This window comes from Tauraco erythrolophus, chromosome 2, assembly GCF_009769465.1.
Source record: "Tauraco erythrolophus isolate bTauEry1 chromosome 2, bTauEry1.pri, whole genome shotgun sequence".
NCBI lineage: Eukaryota > Metazoa > Chordata > Aves > Musophagiformes > Musophagidae > Tauraco > Tauraco erythrolophus.
This window is the reverse complement of record NC_141466.1, coordinates 110,073,521-110,098,776: the sequence shown is the minus strand read 5'-3', so window position 1 is coordinate 110,098,776 and position 25,256 is coordinate 110,073,521. Positions and strand designations below refer to the sequence as shown.

Genomic DNA, 25,256 nt, shown 5'->3' with positions numbered 1-25,256 from the left:
GGCAAAGTTAATTAAAATAATTTACACTTCTGTTCTCTGGAAAACTAGGCCAGCATGCAGCTGCATGCAACTGAGTAAAGAACTTTTCATGCTTAGTGATCTAAATCTGTTGGATCCAGCAGTTGGCATCTCAAACTAGACACTAGTTTATTAAGTGGCAATCCCGAAGGAGTCTAATTGTCATCCCTATTCAAGAGCAGAGGGAAATCACTTCATTTGTATGAAAAATAGCACAATAAGGCAGTAACAGCTTCAATTACACGAGAAAAAGGAATCATTCTTATTAGACTAGACTACTCAGTCTTTCATTACAAAACAGGAAATTCCAGCAGTTGCTTTGAGTAAGAGCAACACTCTCTCTTGCTTTCATTTGTACTGCTGCTGCCTGCCTCAAACTCTGCCACAACCTTTTCAATTATTTCTGCATTTTATCAGAAGCAAAAACTTTCTTGGAGCTTGAAACACTTAGAGAAAACGTATTACCACTTTAAAGAACCCTGATAACCAGAGGTGAGTGGGAATTCTGAGTGTTGTTCGAAATTGCGGAGATACATCAACAATTTTTCTATCTTAAGAGATCTCGCACAATACTCACTCTGGAAATATACGGATCAAGGATTCAGCTTGTCATTTTATGCAAACACAAGCATTCTCAACAAATGCTACACACTTCCACTGTTCGTTCTCTCCTTATTTTCTAAAACAGAAGAATAATCAGCATAGGAAGCACTACCAGGAAGAAATACAGTCCCAAAGTACACAATTACATAGAAAGAGATAGAAATTTGTCAATTCATAATAGACACTGCTGAGAAAAGACTACTGTTGAATCTGAGTAACCCTTTACTGACTCCTCCCTGGAGACTGGCATCCCACACAGCAGCTGAAGCATTACTAGTGAGCATTAGTCCTGATGATGACCTGCAACTCTGTCATCACCTTTTCAAGGTTACAGATGTGACCCTTGCATGGTTGGTCAAATATGAAGAACAAACTGAATGATTACAGCCTGAAAATGTATAATACACTATGCATTTAGCATGCATGAAGCTAAGAATCATTGGTGTTAGAATATTGCTTCTGTGCGTTAAGGATGGCACTAAGTGTTTCCTTACCCATAAGGTAAATAAAGACCCCTGATCAATTAATATCTGTCAAAGCTGGAGATTCCAAATTTAAACTGCACAAGATCAAAGCTTCACAATTCGCTTACCGAAAAGAGTCATATATTACAAGATCTGACCTTCTGAAACTGTTGACACAGTGATGTCTGGGATAAGTCTTATCAAATAAAGACTGGGCAATAGAGTCATGTCTATAAATGAAGTATATCATCCATCTTCACTTGGAATGCATCAGTCAAAACTTACTCAGTGAAAAGAACACTTTAAATGAGAGGTAAAACATTAATTATTACCTAGTGGTTTGGATTTTTTAAAAATTTAACAGGCAGAACCCAGAAATAAATATTTTTTTTTTTAAAAAAAAGGTCCAGATTTAAGCTGAGATGTGAAAGTTTAGCTGCTTCCCCCTCATGCCAATAAATGAAAGAATACAGAGAGGAATAGAAAACTGAAACATATTTTTACTTGTAAGTTGTCAGTTATGTTTTTGATATGAAAGGAATAAAAAGTACTATATCCCATTTTTGGTACAAAATATAAAAAATAACATTGCCTAAAAGTCGAAAGGTAGCTGAACTAAGAGATTTTTTCCTTTAAGAACTGTTTTTGAGTAGAATTTCTATTTAAAGTCACTGTTAATATTAAATCAGGGAAAACGAGAGGAAAATGATCCAACAATAAAAACATAAAAGCCAAGCCACGCAAATGCAATTGATTCTGGCACTCTTAAGTCCCAGTCCTGAAGCTGACACATGGCAACATGGAGCTGATAGAAAAGCTTGAAACAGATCAAAGATAGCAAAGCATCATGTCTCAGTGAATCAGTGGACCACAGGCTGTTCATGAGGAAAAGTGATTCCCTTCTGTCCTGAATTTTGGTATGAAAGTGTCAAAGGATTGCCAAGAGCAGTGAATTCAAGGGAAAAGTTGACAAAACATCAATTTTTTGTTGTTAACTACAAAGCCAGAGCAGATGACTTAACATGCTTTTATTATGATTGGACAAAAGAGTTCCATCATGATTAGAAAAGAATTGGAAATATTTTGGCAATAGCCTTAAATCTTTTGGGACAGAAGCCTTAAATATTTTGGGATGGATTATGTCTGTATTTGGGATTGTATTGAAAAGAACTGGCCTGTCTGACACTATTACAGATGCTATGGCTTAGGAAACCAAACTGCTTCAAAGACGATTACAGTTTTTGCACCATGTTCTAACATGTGCAACATATGCTCCCTTCCCTTCCAAGTGAGCTTTGCTAGTCTACTGGGAGAGAAAGCAAGTCTCATTGGCATGCAACACCATTTTTTCCTCCCATGGTCTATAAGCTCTCTGAATACGAAGACTGAAACTGTATTTTTTCCTTGGCAAGGTGCATGTGGCAAAACAGAATTTGCATTTGTTTTCTTACTTCCCATTAAACCCATCCGTTGCATCACATATTATTAGTATTACAAGTTCTTCTACAGATTCATAGATATAGATGGCACATGTCACACAATTACGAGATAGGGTCTCTGCCCTGAACTGTTTATCATCTAAGGACACAGAATTTAGAAGTATGTACACAGAATGTTTGCTAGTAAGCTGTCAGGTTTGACATTTCATTTTGTCAGGCATGAAAGGTTTCTGAAAGCAACGGAATAAAGAAAACACTCTCATAACAATATAAGAAAAAAAACAAAGAACTTACTCATTGTCATGAATACGGTTTCTCCATTCCTCCCTTTTCATTTCCTCTCTGGCCTTCTCTAGTGGTGAATTGATTGATGCTGCCACTCGCAAGGTTGGTTCCAAAGGCTTGTAGCGCTGCCGCAATACTTCAGCGGTATCGCGGAAAGGCCCCTGAAAGGTATAGGATAATGTACGTGTTTTATTGTGGGGTTACAGTTCTTTTCTTTCCTTCTTTTATTCATGACACATCACTGATGAAAGAGGACACAGAAGGGCTGGGAAGTGTAGCAAGACTTTTCTTCCAAAATAATTAAAGCAGTTCATTTTGATAGCAAGTTATAGATAACACAAAGGTTGATAACACGCTCTAAAGAGAGAATGAGAAATGTGCACTCCAGATTTATTTAACTACTAATAAATATTTATTGTTTTAAAACAATACATTGTTAGAACTGATTAGGAAAACTTTTGTTTTCCTTAGAAAAAAACATGGTGAAATAAAATCTGATACACAAGTATTTACTGTATCTAGGTTCTGCTTAAGCAGAAACCTTAAGTCTTTTCCTTTTGATAGGACAAAAAATGCTTTACCTTAAACAATATGTACTTTTCAACTATAAAGATACCTGGAAGGGAACTTAACGCATGACTTCGGATATAATTCTTCTAATACAATTCAGACTAATGACTTCAATAACATAGGTATATAGTCCATTTTTGAAAAGTCTAACTCCACATTAATTTCATAACTCTTTAAAAGAAAAAAGCAGCTCACTAATATGTCACAAGTCTCTCTCTCTATACACATATATATCTTTTTCCAGATTATATTGTTTAATAATGGATCATATCAGCATCTACCATTTAACAACACAGATAAATAACAGCAGGAAGTCCTTTCCTGTGCTGTCAGTGACATATCCTATGTCTTGCTTTAAGTACTAACCAGTAAGAACTTACCTGGAGTGTAATTAGTGCCATATTATGCTCAGGACAGTTTAGTAGCCGCTCTGGATTTAGAAGTGTTACTAATTAATTTTTATCTTATTTTCATCATTGTTGATCCTGCAATGAACTAGTGAAACCTTCTGAAACTATGAACAGACAAAGAATCCTAATCACAGCCTTTATTCTTAAAGATATCCTTCTTTAAATAGGTTATCACTAACAAGTCACAGCTGGAGTTACCGCAAGCACTGAGTGAAGACTGTGGGGCTAATAAAAAGAAATGATTCACGCCTCATTTATGTTCACTTATGTTTTACATTAATAGAAACCAATAATAGGAACCAGTTACCATAAAAGTCATGGACCGTAAATAACACAAATGGCAAATAAGTATCATCTAGTACTTTTCACAGCTGGACAGGAGGATTGCTATATTTGAAAGTAGTTAATGGAATTTTATTGGAACTTTACTTTTTAAAGGCACAGCATCACTATTTGGAGATCTTTTTAAAGGTCCTAGAAAGCAAGTAAGCACAGTATTTACACTTCTTGCAAATATTTTCTTTCTTCTACTGTCTAAACCTCCATAAACAAATGTGTTCATTTAGAACGATCATAACAAGTCTTTAAAAACAGAATGAAAAGTGTTATCGTCTGTGAGAGAGCAATCGATACAATGACAGGTCATTAAAACTAGTAAGCAATGTTCTAGTGATATGCAATCTGATGATCAAGTTATAAAAAAAGTTTAAAATTCACAATAAAAAATACTCTGTATTACAAGATATTTGCATGACGTAGACATATGGAGTAAAGAAGGAAGAAATGTACTGTTGTCAAATATCAAGATAAATATGTTTGCTTCTAGAAAACAGTCTTTCAGAAAATTTTATTTCTTCTTCATTGTAAAATATTGACTCACATTCCATCAGGGTGAGGGCCAAATCAGATATAGAATCACAGAATCATATCCTAGCAAGGATTTTTTTCCATCTTTAATTTCTAAGACTTTCTAACTCTTTCTTCATCAATAGTTCAAATGAAATTAATAGAGTCCAAGTACTAACGGAAGGAAGGGAGAAAGTGTAACTAAGCAAAGATCTCTCAAACAAGGCAGTGTTATCACTAAGGAAAGTAGGGTATACGTTAGAATATTAAGATAATTCTAAACATTCCCTGCAGATTTTTCCAGTCTTCTGAATCATGTATTTGAAGAAACCTGCCTAGCAATAGACACCTAAGGAAGATATCTAAGATGACAAGACCGCTAAAAAATCCATTTACCTATTTCCATTTTACAAGATTAACTTTAAGATTTGTGAAATCTGTGGTAGAATGGTTCTTGCAAATATTTTCAGATGGGCAGTGCCTGCAAGCATTTCAGGCATCCTGCTTCAAAACTGAAATCTTCCTGGGGAGGCCAGGCTAGGAAAGGAAGGGAGGGAGTCAATCAACAGTTTTCACTCAGAAAGCAACTCACACAACTCTATGTTCTATGTTTAGAATTTGTAAATGTAGCATAAATCTTCTCACTACCGATTGGTCTGCCAAATAAAGGTAAGCAAATCGGCACTCTAACTACTTTATCATAAAATCAGAAACTCATGATAAAAATTATCATCTACATGTAATCCTACTTTCTTCCCTGCCTCCATTCCAGAACAGCTAACAGCATGCAAAAAATCCCCTAAAAACGGCAATATGCTTTCTGTTATTAATGTCTTTTAATGAACAGATGACTAATTTTTGCATTATCTGTGTTTCCATCAAATTGTAATTCTATTTAACTTAGTAATAAAAATGATAGATCTAACTGATGTATAATGATCATTAAAACTTTTCTTTAAGTACACTACCTTGCACACACAGAGCTTACCTATAAAATGCTGAATACCCATTTCCCTAAGAGGAAGCAGATAGATAGTTAATTTTTGTTCTTTTAAACATATATAGTTGACGTTCTCATATAGGATATCCAACCCAATGGGTAATACAAATTTTAAATACCTGAGAGAACAGTGAAGTAACAAGTGACTCACAGTGGGACAGATAGATATTAAAAAAAGGAGCTTTGTGCCAAAAATTGTTACCACAGAGAACTAGGACACAAGCACAACTAGTAATTAAATTCCTTATTGTCACACCATACAACTTTCAGGATGATGCGTTCTGATGGGTTTTCATTTCCAGCTGTTCCATCAGCTTAAACCAGTGTCCTTTTCTTAGACATACAACCCTAAATCGTCAAAGTGTTGTGCAGGGATTTAGCCGTGTGACTCCCATTAACATCAATAAGAGTCGCGCAGCTAAATCCATGCGCTGTGCTTTGAAAATTTACCCCACAGTGTACATCCCAGGGTGCTGAAAGGATTAAAGTATTATATAGTAAATTCCCTCTTTGAGGTGCAGAAAATAAACAGAACTCTTCTGGTTTGTTCTAAAAGGCTATCTGTGCACAGCTGCTGTGCGTGCGTCTGAACTTAGAAAGATCTATAAAATATTCCAGATCCAAACAGAAGATTGTAAGATACCTTGTATACATAAAGCGGTTTTGCAAGAGCAACTTAACAATGGAAAACGTAACCTCTGGGTTCTCTCTTTGTTTAAAAGTATGATTCCTATACCATGTCCACGAAGCAAAATCTTCTCCTTTATCCTGAGAGACAGTGCATTCAGTCACATCCCACTGAAGGACTGTCATCACCCCTTTGCTCCCAGAAGACAAACCTATAATGTCATATTTATCTTAATTCTAAACTCCCTGATCACCCAAATGTTTGTTGGCTCACACTTTGTCTCGATTTTAATGTGAGTTAATGAGATCACTCTATGAGGAAGCTCAAGCAGTCATGGTTGGGAGAACATAAGGAGGGAAGGACAAAGGAAGAGAATTGCCCTGAAGCTGATCGTTAATATTATAAGCAGTGTCTATCTCTGTGTAGCTCACCTCTACTTCTCCAGAGGTATTCTGGAAGGCCTGCATCTTCTTCTCCAATTGCCTTTACCTTCATGTCCCACCACCTACACAGACTCGTCCTGCTACAGACAAGCCAGTCATAAAGGCAAGAAAAGCCTCTTCTGTGTACGTTAGGTAGTATGCCCACAGCTGTCCCCACTGAAGAACAATGTGAATGCAATCAATAAACCAGAGGTAAATTGTGGCAGATATCATGCTTACACATAGTTCGAACTAAGCAGTAGTTCAAACTTCAGACTGTGTTCAGATCACCTGTACCAAGGGCTATAATAATATAGTGAAAATAACCATATTTATTCAGAGGAGTAAAATACCAATATAGATATATTATGCACTGTTTATTGCTCATTATTGTTGCTTAATTTCTGCAGTTCAGTGATAGTTTCAGTGAAAGTTACTGAGGACTCATTTTGAATCATTTTCTTTCTAAGCAAAATATGGAAGAGAAAATTTAAATATAGGACAGAGTACCAAAAAACAGTGTAAGACATTCTGAAGAAATCGTGGTCACTCAAAGTCAAAATGGCACTGAAAGTATATGTGTGAGGTAAGTAGAAGGCTCAGTAGATTGGGAAAACTGAAAAATTCTTCAGGATAGAGGGAAAGACAGAATACTTCTATCCCAAAAGTACCTGCATCAGCCATTTACTGGCAAAAGCTACATGTCATTGTACTGTCATCAAGTGGGGAACATAAAGGTCTCAAAAGTCTATCTGCTTTGTATATTGGGCATATTCCCAGCAGGTTTTGATAATAAGGTGACAAAAGTTGCTTTGCCATCTTGTGGGATGTTCACTCTGATGCACTATCTCAGAGATCTCCATTGCCTTATAGAAGTGAAAAAAACCTATCTGAAACATATGTTGACATCAACTTAAAATTGACATCAAATTAAAATTGAGACCACAACAGTTAAGAATGAGAGCTGGGCAACTTGGCTGTGATACAGAACAAAATGTAGAAATTGTCATAATTGAAGCTGACACACAGCTAATGGACACAAAAGAGCAGGAACTACTCTATACTGAGAAGATGGCTCTTAGCCTTCATAGGGAAAACAATTGCAAAAAGGGGAAAAGGTTATCACAACTGGTTAATTTGTCTTATTACCTTTCATTTCTCCTATTTTTTTATTGATTTAAAATTGAAAATTAAGAATTCTACCTCTAATTAATCATAATATTGATATTCAATTATACCAGCTCTTCCCTTTGAAATACCAGAAATTACGTTTTTTTCCCCCAAAGAACAAAAGTAAAGGCTAAAGAATGAAATTTCCCTGTTTTTATGTACCACCTAGGTTTCTTTTTCTTTAAGACAAACTGTTTCAAAGACTTTGTAACTTGAATGCAAGCGCTAGATGTAGATATAAAAATCAAATCCAGAAGAGGGATTTTTGGACTTGACGATCCAACTCAAGATATTCTGTGATAGTCTGTGGTAAAAGATATGAACAAAAGCTGCTTCAGAGACACTGAAAAAATGTTACCTGAGGTTTCTGTCTGCCAATCGGCGGCAGAGGCTCTGCTGTGGAGAAAGTTGGAGGCCTTGTACAAGTTGGCCAGTCATAGAGCTCATAGGCAAAGGGACTCTTAATTTGCTGCCGTTGGTGGCTCAATGGCTTTGACTTCCGTAGCTGCAGTTCCATTGGATCTGGGGATTTTCTGAATGGTGAATTGTATATGCCTGCAATCTGAGCAGAAGATGGGATTATCTTTGACTTCAACTAACTTAGAACTCATTCCTGCGTTTATTCTATAAATCAAACCAATTTAAAAAAAAAACAAAAAAACAAAAACCCAAAACAGTTCTACACAAAGTTTCTGACGACTACTGACATGGGATAGATCTATAGTTTAAATACATGTCTGGACATTGCATTACAGTTACAAAAGAGTTTAAATAGGACAATGTAATGTATAAGCTATGTTTCAGCTCTTCATATGAGGGTAACTTTAATTTTATGGAAGGAAGAGCTTCCTGTATCTCAAACCAATGTTTTCTTTCAGTCACATTCAATCTTTCACCTTCCACAGCAGTAGTCAAAGAAACATGCCAGTTTTCCCTTAAAAAATAATTAAAAGTGTCCAAATTTGCATCTAGTATTAAAGGCAATTATAGTTGTTTTGAAATGTAAAGTTTAGTTTTAATTCCAATTTAAATTCCTATACACAATAGGAACAAAAATATATTACCTATTGTTTCCAAATACATACTTAAAAAGTAAAATAGATGTTATGCAAGGGAATACAAATCTTGTCCCTTTAAACTCTATGTTAGCTGACTCACAATGTGGACTAAGACAGTGACAATTGCAGCATTTTTAAAAGAAAAACTGAGTGATTAGTTAAGAGGAAATATAAGAAAATTTACAGAATATCCAAAAACAGTTAATTTTTTTTTTCCAACAAAATATTCACATTAAATTCCTTTATTCAAATGTATTTAGTTTAATGATGCAAAACTTGTGAAAAACAAAAATCTAGAATAAAGATTTCTGAATTGTGAAATAAACTAAAAGATTTATTCTTCACTGAATTTGATATTTCGTTTTTTCAGGATAGATCATTAATTGTATCACTGGAGTGATCTAATATAACAATTACTAATATAAAGCATTCATTTCAAATCCTGAACTAGTAATCTATGTCATTGGCAATCTGTGAATATTTGGCAAATCAAAATTATGTGACAGACTGTTCCCAAATAATTCCTACAAATATAAGGATTTTATCAATTATATATAAACAATTCTCAAATAGACATATGTGAGTTAACTGAGTTAATTATGAATTGTTAAACATGAGAATTCCTATATGATGTTGCACAAACCCACTAAATCTCCTATAAAACAGATGATATATGCTTAAAATACACCTGGTAAAAATTAATTTACATACTGAGTTGCTTTAAGAATACTTAGATTTTCTACAACAGTATACTCACTGTTCTTAAGCCTTTTAAAGTAGATTTGCTTAGTTAAAATATATTGTCCTTTGCTTTTATCATAATTTTAATTGCTAAGAAATATTGGAAAAAAAATAATAGGAAAATAAATCAGTTTTGTGATGCAAGGAAAGGTAAGGAAAAGAGTAAATGTTTAAAATCTTGCATTTCGCCTTTGGAACACACTACCAAAGACTCATGAGAAAACTAAGTAGAGCATCAGCCTCCTCATAAAGTATTAATCTCTTGGGGCTGAGAGGATTGAACACTCCCCAGTTAGCTCTAATGCATTTTTCATTAACATATCCTACCAGGAAGTTCCAATTTCTTGTGTCAAAACAGTTAAATAAGGCCCATATAAAACCTGTTGTTTAATGGACAAAAACATTCAGAGGTGGTAGCTTATTCAAAATATTGTTGGGCTATTCAAAATTTTATGGACTATATTCTTTAACTGTGCAAGTGATCTGGCCCTAATGACAATTTATTTTGGCTCTCTGTTACATGTTTCCCTCTTAGTCCAAACCCTATAAACCATTCCACTACACTATCAGTCTGAATGTGTAATGAATAGAGATGGTTGGTAGAAACATATGCATGCCACAAACACACTGGTTGTTCCTTCAGCTCTTCAAGTTGCCAAACTAAAATGGTAGAGATCCATGCTTCAAATAGCAGGCAAGCAGAATCACCAGAGGGAATGTGAAATTGCACGTCTGTCTGTATGATCTGTAAAATCCAGCTGCATCTTAAAAGTTTAGTTCTGCAAGTCTGGCTGCTACTCACATGAAGATCTCATATTTACAGATTCTCCTAATGTTATTATTATTATTTTTGTAGTATTTCATACATTATCCTATTGCAATTTTCTTATCAGCCCAGAAGAAAAACATCTCCATGTACCCCACTGAGAATCAGGATGATCTGGAATAAACCTCTATAGCACAATAACAACTCTCTGAAGTTGGCGGGCATAGATTTGTTGAACAGCAGCAAATCTTGAGCAGGTCTGCATCTGCCCAAAATCTAGACCCTTTTTTAAGCCTTTTTTGTTAAAAAAATAAAATAAAATAAAATAAAAAAAGCTGAAAAAGCTGAAAAGCAAATTAGGTGGGAAATTTTAACAACAACAAAAAAATATATTATTTTAATCTACATAGCACAGGTTTGTTTTCTCTTCCCTCAATGTGATAGTTTAAGCATAAAGTGATAATTTAAGCATTTTCCCCTGAAGAATTACAGTCAAGAATCACTTTAAAGTGATGTGCTGTCTTGGCTTCTAAGAAACAGTGCTGTTTCTGTTAGTCATTCTTAGAGGAAGTTCAAATGGCTCCACGAGTATAACGGCTTTCTGAAACTGCATTTTGCAATCTATATCGAGATACTATGTATATTCTACTTGACATTTCTTTGCTTAAATGTTTGACAGTAGAAAAAATTATAGTTCATGAAGGGTTAAAACGATGTGTAATGCTGCTAAATATCTGAAGGTGCACAAATAGAATTGGCTTTTAGCACTTCTAATGACACCAAAACTAGCCACAATAGGTGTGGATTCAGTGTCTTTTGAATTACTATTGTTGAAAAGGTGTCTTAACAAAGAATCATCTTTCGGTGTTCTTTTTTCACATACTTTCAGATTAAAAACATACAGATAGTGTACTAACTATGAAAACAGATTTGGAGTTTTAGTGAGGCCAGTTGGACACTTTAAAAGTTGTTGCTTCTAGTAAGATCTGGGTCAAAATTGATTATGAAGTGCATTTAAAAATAATTTTTCAAGCAATCCTTGTTAATTACTTTACATTTTAATTATATATGTTCAAGTATTCAAACAGACAGATAGCAAAGCAATCAGCAGAGTTAGCATCTAGATAGATAAAATTAATACTAATTTACTCTAAATTCCCCAAGGTTTGTGGTAGGGTTTTAGGCCTAGATTTAGAATTGGCAAAGTTTAGTAGGAGAGATGAGGGGATGAGTTTGATTCTACTTTCAAGTTCAGACCAATCTCTAAGTTGCTTCCCTTCATTTTTAAATATCTCTGCAGATCATAGTCTTGTTTTTGTAATTTCTTGCACTGATGGATGCCCTATTCACTCTATCCTCTGCAGGGAGCTGGCAATCTGCAGGAATCTAAGAATCTGGAGGATCGAAACTTTTGGTACTTAATAAATTTGCATATCTTCTTGAGACCGGTACAATGTGTTAAAAGAGCTACTTCGTTTTTTCCCTACTTTCATATAATATTCTCTCAACTACAAAACCATTGTAGTTAATACTGCTTTTTCAATGGTATAAAGTATCTGTCTTGAGATATTACCTCATACTTTGATTCCGATATTTTCTGCACCTTTAGTCCGTAAGAAAATATGCTACCCTCCAAAACATTGAGATAGGTTACAAAAAGTACCTTTTGTCTGCAGGGAGAATGACACATTTTTCTGTACCCATGTTCTTCACAACTAAGAAGGGCCTCTGTCAAAGCCAGCTTTCTGGGACTTCATTTCCAGGAACAATTTTCTAAAGTGACGAACACTATGGGGAAATCTGTGCTGCTAAAAAACCTACAACTGAGTTATTTGCAGTACTGTCATGCTAACTTCCACCTCAATAAGGCCAAAGAAATCTCAGGAGGGGACTCTGCTAATAGCTTCCTACTGACCTCCTTGCATCAGGCCCTTCTGGTGAATGGTGGCCCATTGGTTAATATGGCAAATGAGGTGTGAAAGCACAGATTTATTTTTTTTTTAAGACTACGGTTCTGACTCGTCAGGGAAAATAAAAAAAAAAAAAAAGAGAAATGAGTTATACAATAGATATATTTTTCCCCTAGAATTCTCTGCCTCAGACCTTCCATCATGGAAACCCAAGCATGACCTGGAATATTAATTGTGTCAGGTCAAGCATACTGGCAAATGTACCATTTGTTACCCAGTCATCCTTAGCATTACATTAATATTTTGAATCATTTTGCATTTCTAACACTCTATCATTTAGTTTCCTCCCAATCATTTTCTTATCTTTATAATTAATGGCGGCATATAAACAAAGAAAAAAAATCAGAAGAAAACAAATATTAATTTAATGAACATTAGCAAAGAAAAGATTTGTTGGGCTTTTTTCAATACTCTTTACTGATTTCACCCCAATCCTATATTTAGTTAATGCTGTAGAATACCCATTTTTGTCTTTTCCTGTCTATCATTTCTATACAGAGAGAAAGATTTAACTGTTTTTTCCCAGAATATAACAAAGAAATTATTAAGGAGCTTACCTTAAAAGATAAACTATGAAGGAAGGGAGCAGCAAAAGAAATAAAAAGAAGGAAGCAAGAAAGGAAAGAAAAAGGTGCAGGTAGAAAAGGAAAGACAAGGTTGTTTTGATTACGTCGGGTAGTTGCTCAGAAAAGATTGGTAATCCCAAGAGGTATAATAAAATGTGAACGGTTTTAGATGCTGCAATTTTTATTTACAAATTAATGATTTCTTATTCTTCTTTCTTATTTCTTGACTGAACTTTTAAAGTCTACATATAAAATTTCAAACAAAATATGCCTTAGTAGATACAGTGTAGCTACCGCACTGCAAATATTTACACACATGCAAAAATAAAAATTGATGAAGTTGAGCTGAAGGTAAAATATAGGCATGAATTCAATAGAAAGTGTATCCTTATATCTTTAAAATATTGTTTACTGTAATTTAACTAAACTATAATAAAGGTATGATCTGTTTTAATTACTTTTCCATACCAACTCTTTAAGTCTGAAATAATCAACATATATTATTAATATTAATGTTTCTTTTAACAGTCATTTAATCTTGAAAAAAATAGCTTTGAGGGAGGAAGCCTTTTGAAATGATTGTCACAACAAGAACCTAAATAAAGTCCTACTTTCTCCCACTGTTTTTTTAATAAGGAGTTAAACGAGAAGGAAAAGACATTAACAAAATAAGAACTTTATTTGAAAATCCTTTTTTGCTCCATTGTAATTTGTAAAGAAAACCTAAGCAAGATGAGAGGAGAAGTAAGAGATCTTTAAAAGCCATAAAAGTAAAAGCATGAAGGAGAGCTGTGAATGAAATATTTGCTAGAGATGGGATTGCTGAATCAACACTGACCAGTGCACTTCATCATAATTATCAGGACATACTACTGCCAGGGGATTTATAAAAATCCCACTCAGCAAATAATTGCCCTGCTGTTAGAAGATAGTCAGAGTGTTAACACACTGTCACAGTCCAGCGTTTAGTAAGATATTCAACATTCAATTACTCTTGCTGAGAACTAAAAGGAAACACGATCATTTCTCAGCTACCGCAGTTATGCTTCCACATGAATTCTAGTGAACGATCTTGTTAATCCCCAGATATAGTTTCTCTAGGAGGTAAAAGAAATACCTTAAAATATTAATGATTCGCAAGGAAAAAAGATGTTTGTATGATGCTGCAACCATGTCTGTAAAATAAAAGGAATTTAATACTTCTAAATAACTAGTTTATTACAGGCTGTCAGAATATTCCATATGTAGTGAAAATAAAAGGATAATATCTTGGATATGAAATTTACTGGGGAAAGTCATCTATAAAAATTCTGTAAATACTGTTCTAGCAACAAGTATAATAAAACTATATCCATTAATTCAAACTTGAAACATCAAAATATTTAAGCCACATTAGAGTGTATTCTACTAGGAGTAATCTGTGATTTTTTAACTAATATGAACACATTTTTATATTAACAATTAAGAAATACAGTGTAAACTTTATTCAGATACTGCAAAAATACCATATTGTGATTCAACATTCCAATTTGAGATGAAATTTTCTTACCATGGCTGACAACAGGAAAAATGTTAGCCAGCTTTATAAATGAAGGTTCAATTCTCACTGAGCTAATGCTACTCCTTAGGTCTGATGCTGTAATCCTTATAAAAATATACTTTCAGGAATCTCATCTAAATAAGAATTGGAGGACCTAGCCTGTTATTGTACCTAAGATATTTTAGCTTTGCTAGAGATGCTGCTTTTATGCAGAGACTGAAGAATTCATAAATGAGTGATGAGTAGCGTATATTCTTTCAAGTGGGATTAATTACCTGTCTTCTGCTTAATATATATTCTGTTTAAACAGAGTAATAGAAGCATTAATTATTGTTATTCTGCCTTCAGATTTTAAAGCTTGGTTCAGTCCTTTTCATCTGTGAAATGTTTGCTTGATATCAAAATAATAGTACAACCATGTATTAAATGCACATTTATAAGTAAACCAGGGTGCAATTTTATAGACTATACAATTAGGTGTTAAGGAAACATTCAAGTCCAGTATCCTGGCCACAGATCATAAAACCAACCTCTAAACCTGCACAGACACTAAGTTCAATTACAGGAAACAAAACCGTAATTGAGTCTTCAAGCAGGCACCTACTGCTCGGGTATTTAGGCAACACGACAAAAGAGAAACAAACTCTTGGTTTAATGCAAGGATCATTGTGGCACAACATCCAAAACACAGCAGCCCAGCAAATGCAGAGGCATCCCAAAAATGTATCCACCTTTCATTGATTCTTTCTCTGACTGAGGCTTACTCTGTCAAATCTAATTCTTACGCAGGCTGTTGATGACTTGACTAGATCAGGGATAATAGCTTGAATGAGTGAGTGATGGCATGAGAAACAGTGCTCTTATGATGAACACGCAAAACAGAGACAGAGCATTCAAAGTTCTCTTACTGACTTCTCATTTGACTTCTAACTGATTTCAAAATAAACAGAAAGATACATTTTAGCTAGCTTAATGACTTTCTTTTGAAAATGAGAATAGGAAATGCCATTACTGTCAGAATTTTTTCTTTAAGAACTACTGGGGTGAGTATGAGATGATGTACAAATTCTAGGAATCTCTGAAAACCAAACTGTTTCTAAAGCCACCCTGTATGACTGAATTAAAGAGCTTAGGCTGAAGAATAATTTCTAAAGGTGATTTTGTTCTTCCATGCCTCAATAGCTGCATGTGAAAACACAGACACTATTTCCTGACTTCACAAGGTTATTTTGAGGTTAAAATTATTTATGTTTGTGAGAAGTTTTCAGAACCTTAAAATACTTACGTAAATGTGCAATATTATTTACATCTTTAAAATTAAAATTTCACCTATCGTCTTTGTCAAAATGGAAAAGATTAGCTTTGGAAGGAATAAACAACTCAAAATTCGCTCCTTTTCTCACTGGATTAAGAAAAATTCTTGCAATTATACCATTTAGTATCTCTGAATTTGTAACACCAGGAGCTACCTACAACAATATATCAGAAGACAGGAGAAGCTTTTCTTAACAGATAGAGATGGAAATCATATAGAAACTTCCTTTGTTAATGAAACAATTACTAAATATCGAATTCATTCACTTTTCCAAAAAATACTTATATGCAGGTAAACAATGTAATATTTGATTTCTTTTCATTGTTCCTTATGTCTCTTGCATTGCGCTTATATGTGAATCTTCCCTCTTGGACATATATTCTGACAGATTTATTAAACAATCTGCTGTAGTAAACCTATAGGATTAGACAAGGTCTGAAAACTCAAAAAGGTGCAGTGTGTTTAACAAAGCAGTCTTCAATGAGACCAACAAACAATGAGGTGAAGGTTTAATGAATGGTCATAGTATTGTATACAGGAAAGAATAAAAAAAAGTGGGAACAGAGTCATGTTAGTCAGATTAGTCAGAAATGAGAAGAAAAAAGTGATGTAATAAGAAAAAATGAAAGAAAAAGAGTTTGTTAAAAGATTGTTGAAATAGAAAAACTGGAAGCAAAGAAAACATGCAAAATGAAGATAAAGAAAACAATAGATGGGGGAAGATACAGAGTTTTCATCATGTCCATTGCAGGACAGACATAATTCCCAAATTAACAGTATATATTAGATACTAAACAAAAGCATTGAATATTGAATAAACTCTGCAAGTTAATGAAAGAACTTTAATATCAGACTATTCACTTGCCTAAGAGCTGAAAAAAAACCAAAAGAATTGGTGTGTACATCACTCATCTTGAAGTCTCATTAAAGCAAGGATACCATCAGTGCCACTTCTTAATCAACAAGAAGGTTTGCTGTTGAGAAATGTATGGCATTTTATCTTCATGACTTCTCCCATGCCATTCCTAACCTCCCTCTTCTTATGCACTTATCTCTTATTTAGCCTGTACTTCCTCTGATATAATAGTTTCCGAAATTACCTGAGCAAGACCATACATCACATCAAACTTGTATAAACACCAGATGGACTACTACGCATCCACCAGATTCACCCCAGTAACAACTTCAGGAATGTCAGTGGAGTTCCACTCTGCAAGTATGTGTGAACGTGGCTCTGTGTGTGAACTATTTATTTGCACTACATTGTAATTTCCTTGCAATATAGATTCTTTCTTAAATGTGTGCACTACATCGCACATAAAGCCAATATTCAATACATAACTCACTCTTATAAGTTTTTGGACCCTGCAGCAATTCAACCCTTTTGCCACCCCAACTGACAGTAATACACAAAATGTGGTCATGTTTTTCTAAGATCTCAGCATGCACACTTTTGATAGATCACACAGCTTGTCCTTTAAACTCTGCCATTAATCCTACCCACAGGAGTTGAGCAAGAAGTTTGTCGTCTAAAAATAATCCACACAAATAGAGATAATGAAATTCAGACACTGAAAAAGACAGTTTAAGTACAGAGACCTTGTAGCTGGTGATTTTTAAATGACTAATGCTAGATGCAGAGATACTAAATGCTGTAACACATGGTAGGTAGAGAGATGTCACTATGTTATAATAACATATGCTTAGTATGAGTGACATTTGACGTTGCCCCACAAAACGTCCTTGCTTCTAAATTGAAGAGACATGGATTTGACAGATGGACCACTCAATGGATAAGGAATTGGATGGATGGTCGCACTCAAACAGTTGCAGGTAATGGCTCAATGTCCAAGCAGAGACCAGTGACGAGTGACGTTCCTCAGGGGTCGGTATTTGGACCAATGCTGTTTAACAACTTTGTTGGTGACATGGACAGTGGGATTGAGCATATCCTTAGCAAGTTTCCTGATTACACCAAGCTGTGTGGTGTGGTTGACATGCTGGAGGGAAGAGATGTCATCCAGAGGGACCTTGACAGGCTTGAGAGGTGAGCCTGTGAGAACCTCATGAAGTTCAGCAAGGTCAAGTGCAAGGTCCTGCATATGGGTTAGGGTGATCCCAACCACAAATACAGGCTGGGTGGAGAATGGATTGAGAGCAGCCCTGAGGAGAAGGACTTGGGCTTCTTGGTTGATGAGAAGCTCAACATGAGCCGGCAATGTGCGCTTGCAACCCAGAAAGCCAACTGTATCCTGGGCTGCATCAAAAGAAGTACGGCCAGCAGGTCAAGGGAAATATTCTACTCCTCTACTCAGCTCTTGTGGGACCCTACCTGGAGTACTGTGTGCAGCTCTGGGGCCCCCAATGTAAGAAGGACATGGAGCTGCTGGAGCAGGTCCAGAGGAGGGCCACAAAAATGGTCCGAGGGCTGGAGCAGCTCTCCTATGAAGACAGGCTGAGAGAGTTGGGGTTGTTGAGCCTGAAGAAGAGAAGGCTCCAGAGACACCTTCCAGTACCTAAAGGGAGCCCAAAAAAAAGCTGGAGAGGGACTTTTTGCAAGGGCATGTAGTGATAGGACAAGGGGCAATGGATTTAAACTGAAAGAGGGTAGATTTACACTAGAGATAAGGAAGAAATTTTTCAGTCTGAGGGTGGTGAGGCACTGGAACAGGTTGCCCAGAGAAGTTGTGGATGCCCCATCCCTGGAAGTGTTCAAGCCCAGGCTGGATGAAGCTTTGGGCAACCTGGTAGAGTGGAGGGTGTCCCTGCCCATGGCAGGGGCATTGGAACTAGATGATCTTTGAGGTCTCTTCCAACTCAAACCATTCTATGATTCTATGTATAAAATTATAGGAGCAAAAATGGAAAATCTACAGAAGCTGTAAACTTTGTCACTAAATGAAGAGTGCATCAGACAGATTCTAGAGATATATGTTGGCTTCTAGCGCTTGACTTCTTTTTACATCACCATAATACCGTGTTGAGTAGCAGAATTACAGTCCTGAGTGTTCCCAGGATGAGTAATCTCAAATGGCAAGACCTGGACTCAAATTCTAAGAGAAGTAAAGATTTTTTATTGTGTGTGCAAATTACTTAAAAGTCATTTTTGGAATTCAGACCTAGTGGAACTAACCTTCTAGACATAAACACTTTTCTTTCCTCAGGTACAATGTCTTCCAGAATCACAAACAGCTCAGTTCCTGGCTGCTTTCAGTTTACTTTACTTTGTCCTCCTTTTGACAGAATCATTAAGCAACATTAACTGAGATTCCTTTCAAGTGAACTGAGATTGTGTGTATACTGCCTCATGAGGCACAGGAGTGGAATGATTTTCCTATGCTGAATACCTGTGAATAGGCTGATACATCTGGCTTCCAATGTGGAAGTGAATACAAGAAGGCAGCTTGCTGATCAAACATACCTGTCATAAGTACTGTAAGAAGGATTTAATGCAAATTGAGAATCCTTTGGAAATAATATTTTATAAAAACAGAACACTGTAGCATGAAGTGCTTTATATACTAATGCTATTTAAATGTAGCTGCAAGCCTGCCTGAGAGCCAGGAAAGCTCACTCTCTCCTCTTTAATTTAAATGGGATTTTTTATGGTACAAGCTTTGAGAAGTATTCAGAAATATCTGACTTCTTGGCAGAGAAGTGATGAGTGGATATTAAACACCCATGGATACGTGGGGATGTTCAGTGATTGGGGCACCTACATTAAAAAAAAATTAACCATTTTAGTTCATCTTCAGGAAGTATTAGTACCTACAATGAATGATAATTTCATCCCCTGAATGTTTTAGAGACAGGATAATAAAATTACAACAGTAAAGAGGGAGGAAATAAAATGTAAAAGGTAAGAGCTAATTCATTCTTCATGCTAGCTCAGTCCTTGGCCTTTCCTGAACAGACACTGCCAATAGTAACAAATTATGTATAATCATTTTGTGATGTGGACTGTTCACTCGGGACTAAGCTCAAATGACCAAACTTGCAGCCTTGTCTCTTAAACTTTGGATCTGCAGATCAAAGGCCAGAGCTTTATCCACTGAGTCCTCACCTTTATAAGAATAAAACTGCCAGGTGTCCAGAGACAGAGTGGGTGTCAAACAGTGTCATTTTGGACCAATTATTTTTCAAGATCTTACAGGACAGCACATTAGGTTAGAAGCATATTAATCAGTTGTGTCTTCTGAATATTCATTAGTCTGCTGCAGGAAGGTTTTTGTGGCTTTTTTTTCTTCCTCACTTAGGAACATTACACCTGATGTAAGTGCAGTAACTTCAACAGAATTAACTCCTGATTTCCAGTGTGTAAAAAGGGGACACACAGAGTCACTGTAATGTTTGTGAATTGCCATCTTTGTTGACAAGAAAAATGTAATTAAAAAGTACCTTAGCATTGAATAGAATTTGAATTTAAAATATTTTACTCTGTGAACTGACAAACATAAAATAATGACTGATACAATTGATTAAAGTGATAAAATTTTGAGTCCTACAGTAACTACAGAAAATGAAACTGACCTGAAAAACAAAAGCTCAAAAGTAACTTTGGGTCATGTTTTTGCTACCTCTACACACAAAAAACTTAATCAAGAGCCCACAGAAGTTTGCTAAATGACTCCCATTATCCTAAAGTGGAATTGCTTATGGAGTATGGGTGTTACAGAGAGAGAGTAAGAATGGAAAAACTCAGTTCTCATTGCTGAAATTAAAACTTTTCACTGTTACTCACTTGATGCTAACATTTCCTTCCTCCCCATAGAGTATTATTCTTAAGGGTTTCTTTTTAAATTGTTTTCTATAGTGCAAAACTATCAAAGAGTTATTGTCTCACATGTTTATGTCTCCCTGGAAAGGGTAATCTTAGTAAAGACTAGTTCCATTATGAATACTTGTTTATTTCACAGCACCAGCTGTTATATCCCTACAAGTAATCCTTTTCAATGCATTAGTTCAATGGGAATAAATATGGGCAAATACCAGCTACATGTCTAACCACATTAGCCCTGAATTAACAGAGAGACGGTGACACACTCAAGCAGTCACTGAAAACTGGAGGAATTGCTGCAATCCAAAAAGATAACTCATGTCTTGTTACTGGCAGTTTCTGAAAGAAATGTTGTAGATTTCGTAACTTTTACAACAAAAAGGGCCTATTATTACACATCAACTTTGTTCTTCTCTTGCAGCTCTACATTATCTAGGAGCTTAGGAACAGTATCTGCTCACAAACTGACAAAGCACATCAGGAGAAATTGTTGTCCTACTAAAGAGAGCTGGAAAGTGATGCACTTTACCGTTGCTTGGAGTGGAATAGGCAGTATGCAGAACCTCACCAAACTATGGAGAACGAATAAGGCACTTTGCAATGGCACATTCTCCTTTGACAGAACACCAGAGACAGTATATGCTGTGAAATGAGCATGCTGCAAAAAAATACTACAAGAAAAATGAGTGGGCTTGTTTTCCAAGGAAGCGCAGTCTGAGAGTAAGTTAGCGTTGTGGTTCTAGATTTCTTATGACACTTCTCTTTTTAGGTTATTCCTTCTCTGAGCATTAAGAGAGGCAATAGCTGGAGGAATACAGAGGCAAAAAGTGAACACTTTAATAATCCAAAAAATGAAATCTCTACAATAAAAAACTGCAAGTCCTTCAACTACTTATTGCTGGAAACTGGAAAGTATTCTTGGCATGTCAGTATATTGCCCCACTGCCCCATTTTAGCACTCAACCCTGGGCATGTGCTGTTGGCTGCTGTCAAAGATAGGATGCTGGGCCAGGTGACCCTTTAGTCTGACTCAGAATTTCTAATTGATAAGGGCCCAACAGAAAGAAGATTCTGTACATAAATGAAGAGTAGGCATGAACACACAACTGCATGATTTTTCTCAAGGTCTCAATGTTTAAAGCATTCACATAGAAGATCCCACAGAACAGAGAACCAACATTAGCTCATCTAATCTCAGCATCATTTACCACAGAGCAGGAAGTCCAGGTTTGGAAATGAGGCTGGGACTGAGTCCACCAGTCAGAGCAATGGCAAGCTTAAGTGATTGTGATAGTTTGATGTGTGGGGGGGTGTTCTGGTGGCAGGGGAGGGGATTTGCTCCCTGTGCCACCAGATCTGAGTCCCATCCCCCCCCGGGGGAGGTTGAGCCAAGGCGGCGCCTCTGCGAATTGCCCTATTTAAGTTGAGACAAAGGGGCGGGAAAGGGGCTTTTTGCTCAGGAGCGAGGAGAGAGCAGGAGGGCGCTGCCCTCGCTCCCGGCTCCCGGCCGAGCGGCCGCCCGGGCCCGGGCCCGGGCCCGGGCCGGCGCCATGTGCTCAAGATGGCGCCGGGGAGCCGCATGGGGGACTCGGTAAGCGCCCCGCTCCCGGGGTGCCCGCCGGGCCGAGCTCCCCCAGAGAGGATTAATATCTAAGAGAAGACAACCACAACGACCGGGTCAGCAAAGATGGAGCAGGAGGAGGTGTACTGGAGCTGAGGCTTCCCTTGCAATCGGTGTGAGATGGCAGGCGGCCCCCCTGCAGCCAGGGTGTACTCGGCGGAGCAGCGGCCCACTCGTGGCCTGTGGAGAAACCCACGTCGGGAAGGAGATGCCTGAGCCCAGGAGAGGTCGTGGAGCAGGGGATGCGCGACCAGGTACTGTTGATAATGGGGCATGGAATGCACGACGAGGTCGTGGAGGCATCTGGAGACCGTGGGACGACCCACGCCGACGCGAGTGGCAGCAGCTCCCTAAGAGGCCGAGACTGGTAAAGCCCGAACTGGTGCGATCCATGGGGAGGATTGCAATCCTGCGGGCAGGACTTACTTTGGAAAAGTTTGGGGACTTTTTCTTTGTGAGTAGGGGATCCACCGAAGCAAGGGAAAAATGGTGTAAAGACTCCTCCTCCTTTAAGAAAGAGGCGGCAGTGAACAACATGGATGAACTGACCTGTACTCCCCCATTCCCTGTCTCCCTGCGCCGCTGGGGGGAAGACAGAGCCAGGAACGAAAGGAAAATAGGGGGTGGGGAGGTGTTGTTTTAAGATCGGGCCTTGTTTTCTCTTTTCTCCTCTCAAGTAACCGGTTTCGTTCCCTTTTGTCTTTTGTTAAGTAACTGTTAATAAATTGTTTTGTTTTTATGAAGAAAGCCTGAGTCATGTTTTGCCCGAGACCATGGTTAGTGGGTGCTCCCTTTTTCGGTTCTTGTCTCGACCCTCAGTCCAAAAAAAAAAAAAAAAACCACGACAATTTTGGCGCCCAACGTGGGGCTGAGGAATTCGAGATAGGAATAGTGATTGGGAGAGGTAACGGGCAAAACATGGACTCCAGAGTAGTGAAAACAGAGGGACCTTGGGAAACTTTGATTGTTGTGTTTGGTGAAGGGACTAGGGGTGGATTGTTTGTGAAATGTGTGTTCTTGTTCAATGTTTTAAGTGAAGTTGTGCCTAAATAGGGAATTCGCAGAGGCGAGGGGTGGAATGTGATAGTTTGATGTGTGGGGGGGTGTTCTGGTGGCAGGGGAGGGGATTTGCTCCCTGTGCCACCAGATCTGAGTCCCATCCCCCCCCGGGGGAGGTTGAGCCAAGGCGGCGCCTCTGCGAATTGCCCTATTTAAGTTGAGACAAAGGGGCGGGAAAGGGGCTTTTTGCTCAGGAGCGAGGAGAGAGCAGGAGGGCGCTGCCCTCGCTCCCGGCTCCCGGCCGAGCGGCCGCCCGGGCCCGGGCCCGGGCCCGGGCCGGCGCCATGTGCTCAAGATGGCGCCGGGGAGCCGCATGGGGGACTCGGTAAGCGCCCCGCTCCCGGGGTGCCCGCCGGGCCGAGCTCCCCCAGAGAGGATTAATATCTAAGAGAAGACAACCACAACGACCGGGTCAGCAAAGATGGAGCAGGAGGAGGTGTACTGGAGCTGAGGCTTCCCTTGCAATCGGTGTGAGATGGCAGGCGGCCCCCCTGCAGCCAGGGTGTACTCGGCGGAGCAGCGGCCCACTCGTGGCCTGTGGAGAAACCCACGTCGGGAAGGAGATGCCTGAGCCCAGGAGAGGTCGTGGAGCAGGGGATGCGCGACCAGGTACTGTTGATAATGGGGCATGGAATGCACGACGAGGTCGTGGAGGCATCTGGAGACCGTGGGACGACCCACGCCGACGCGAGTGGCAGCAGCTCCCTAAGAGGCCGAGACTGGTAAAGCCCGAACTGGTGCGATCCATGGGGAGGATTGCAATCCTGCGGGCAGGACTTACTTTGGAAAAGTTTGGGGACTTTTTCTTTGTGAGTAGGGGATCCACCGAAGCAAGGGAAAAATGGTGTAAAGACTCCTCCTCCTTTAAGAAAGAGGCGGCAGTGAACAACATGGATGAACTGACCTGTACTCCCCCATTCCCTGTCTCCCTGCGCCGCTGGGGGGAAGACAGAGCCAGGAACGAAAGGAAAATAGGGGGTGGGGAGGTGTTGTTTTAAGATCGGGCCTTGTTTTCCTCTTTTCTCCTCTCAAGTAACCGGTTTCGTTCCCTTTTGTCTTTTGTTAAGTAACTGTTAATAAATTGTTTTGTTTTATGAAGAAAGCCTGAGTCATGTTTTGCCCGAGACCATGGTTAGTGGGTGCTCCCTTTTTCGGTTCTTGTCTCGACCCTCAGTCCAAAAAAAAAAAAAAAAACCACGACAGTGATCCATATACGACATCACATTCTCACATACATACATCCATATACAACATCACATTCTCACATCACATACATTTTGTAATTGTGTGACAAAGCGCTCAAGAACTTTTTCTTTCTAGACTAGTTGTACATTCATTTTCTCTGACAAAAGGTAAATGTGGTTCATCTGTTTAGAGGTAGAGGAAAGTAGGAGAAAAGAGAATTAGAATTCTCTTTTACCTCACCCAGTTCTGTTTGCTATATGGGAAAAAACTATAGAGAAAAGGGAAAAGATCTGTTGCTCTGCTGATTCTCCAGTCTTTTTCTCGGTGACAGGAGAAACCATAATAGCAAATAGCTTTTCAGCTGTGGCACTCTGAAGACTATTTCCACGGGAATCTTTTCCTGATCTCAACGACTTTACAAGACAAACACATCACTCTGCTCCTTCCACCAATTCTCCCTCTCTGGCTCCTTCAGTTACCACCGCCTTCTGTTTCCCACCACACTGTGGACTTCCGGGTCCTCCACCTGAGTAGCAACAGTAGTACTAGCAGCAGTGCTAGCAGCAGCTGGACACACTTGTTGCAACTCACAGACTCACCTCAGCATTGCTGCTTGCTCTGTCAGCAGATACTAAATACAGGTCTGCATTCTAGCTTGATCCTGGATCTTTGGATTTAGTCTATTGTATACCTAATTCTAACCATCGCTATAAGACAAAGACCAACTGCAAAATTTCTTGGAAAGTTGGAAATGCCGATGACAGGAATCATGCAACTACATGTTCCAACAAATGCGGACTCTT

The 25,256-nt window shown here is 38.0% G+C and overlaps 1 protein-coding gene across 1 annotated transcript in view; it reads right to left on the bottom strand.

The window, feature by feature from the left end:
• Positions 1-25,256, bottom strand: part of SPATA17 (spermatogenesis associated 17) — a 103,189-nt gene that overhangs the window by 28,236 nt on the left and 49,697 nt on the right. The window contains exons 7-8 of the mRNA XM_086629486.1: positions 8,214-8,417; positions 2,819-2,970 (exon numbers count right to left, since the gene is read on the bottom strand). Coding sequence (XP_086485612.1) covers positions 2,819-2,970; positions 8,214-8,417 — 356 coding nt within the window. The remainder of the gene's footprint in view (positions 1-2,818; positions 2,971-8,213; positions 8,418-25,256) is intronic.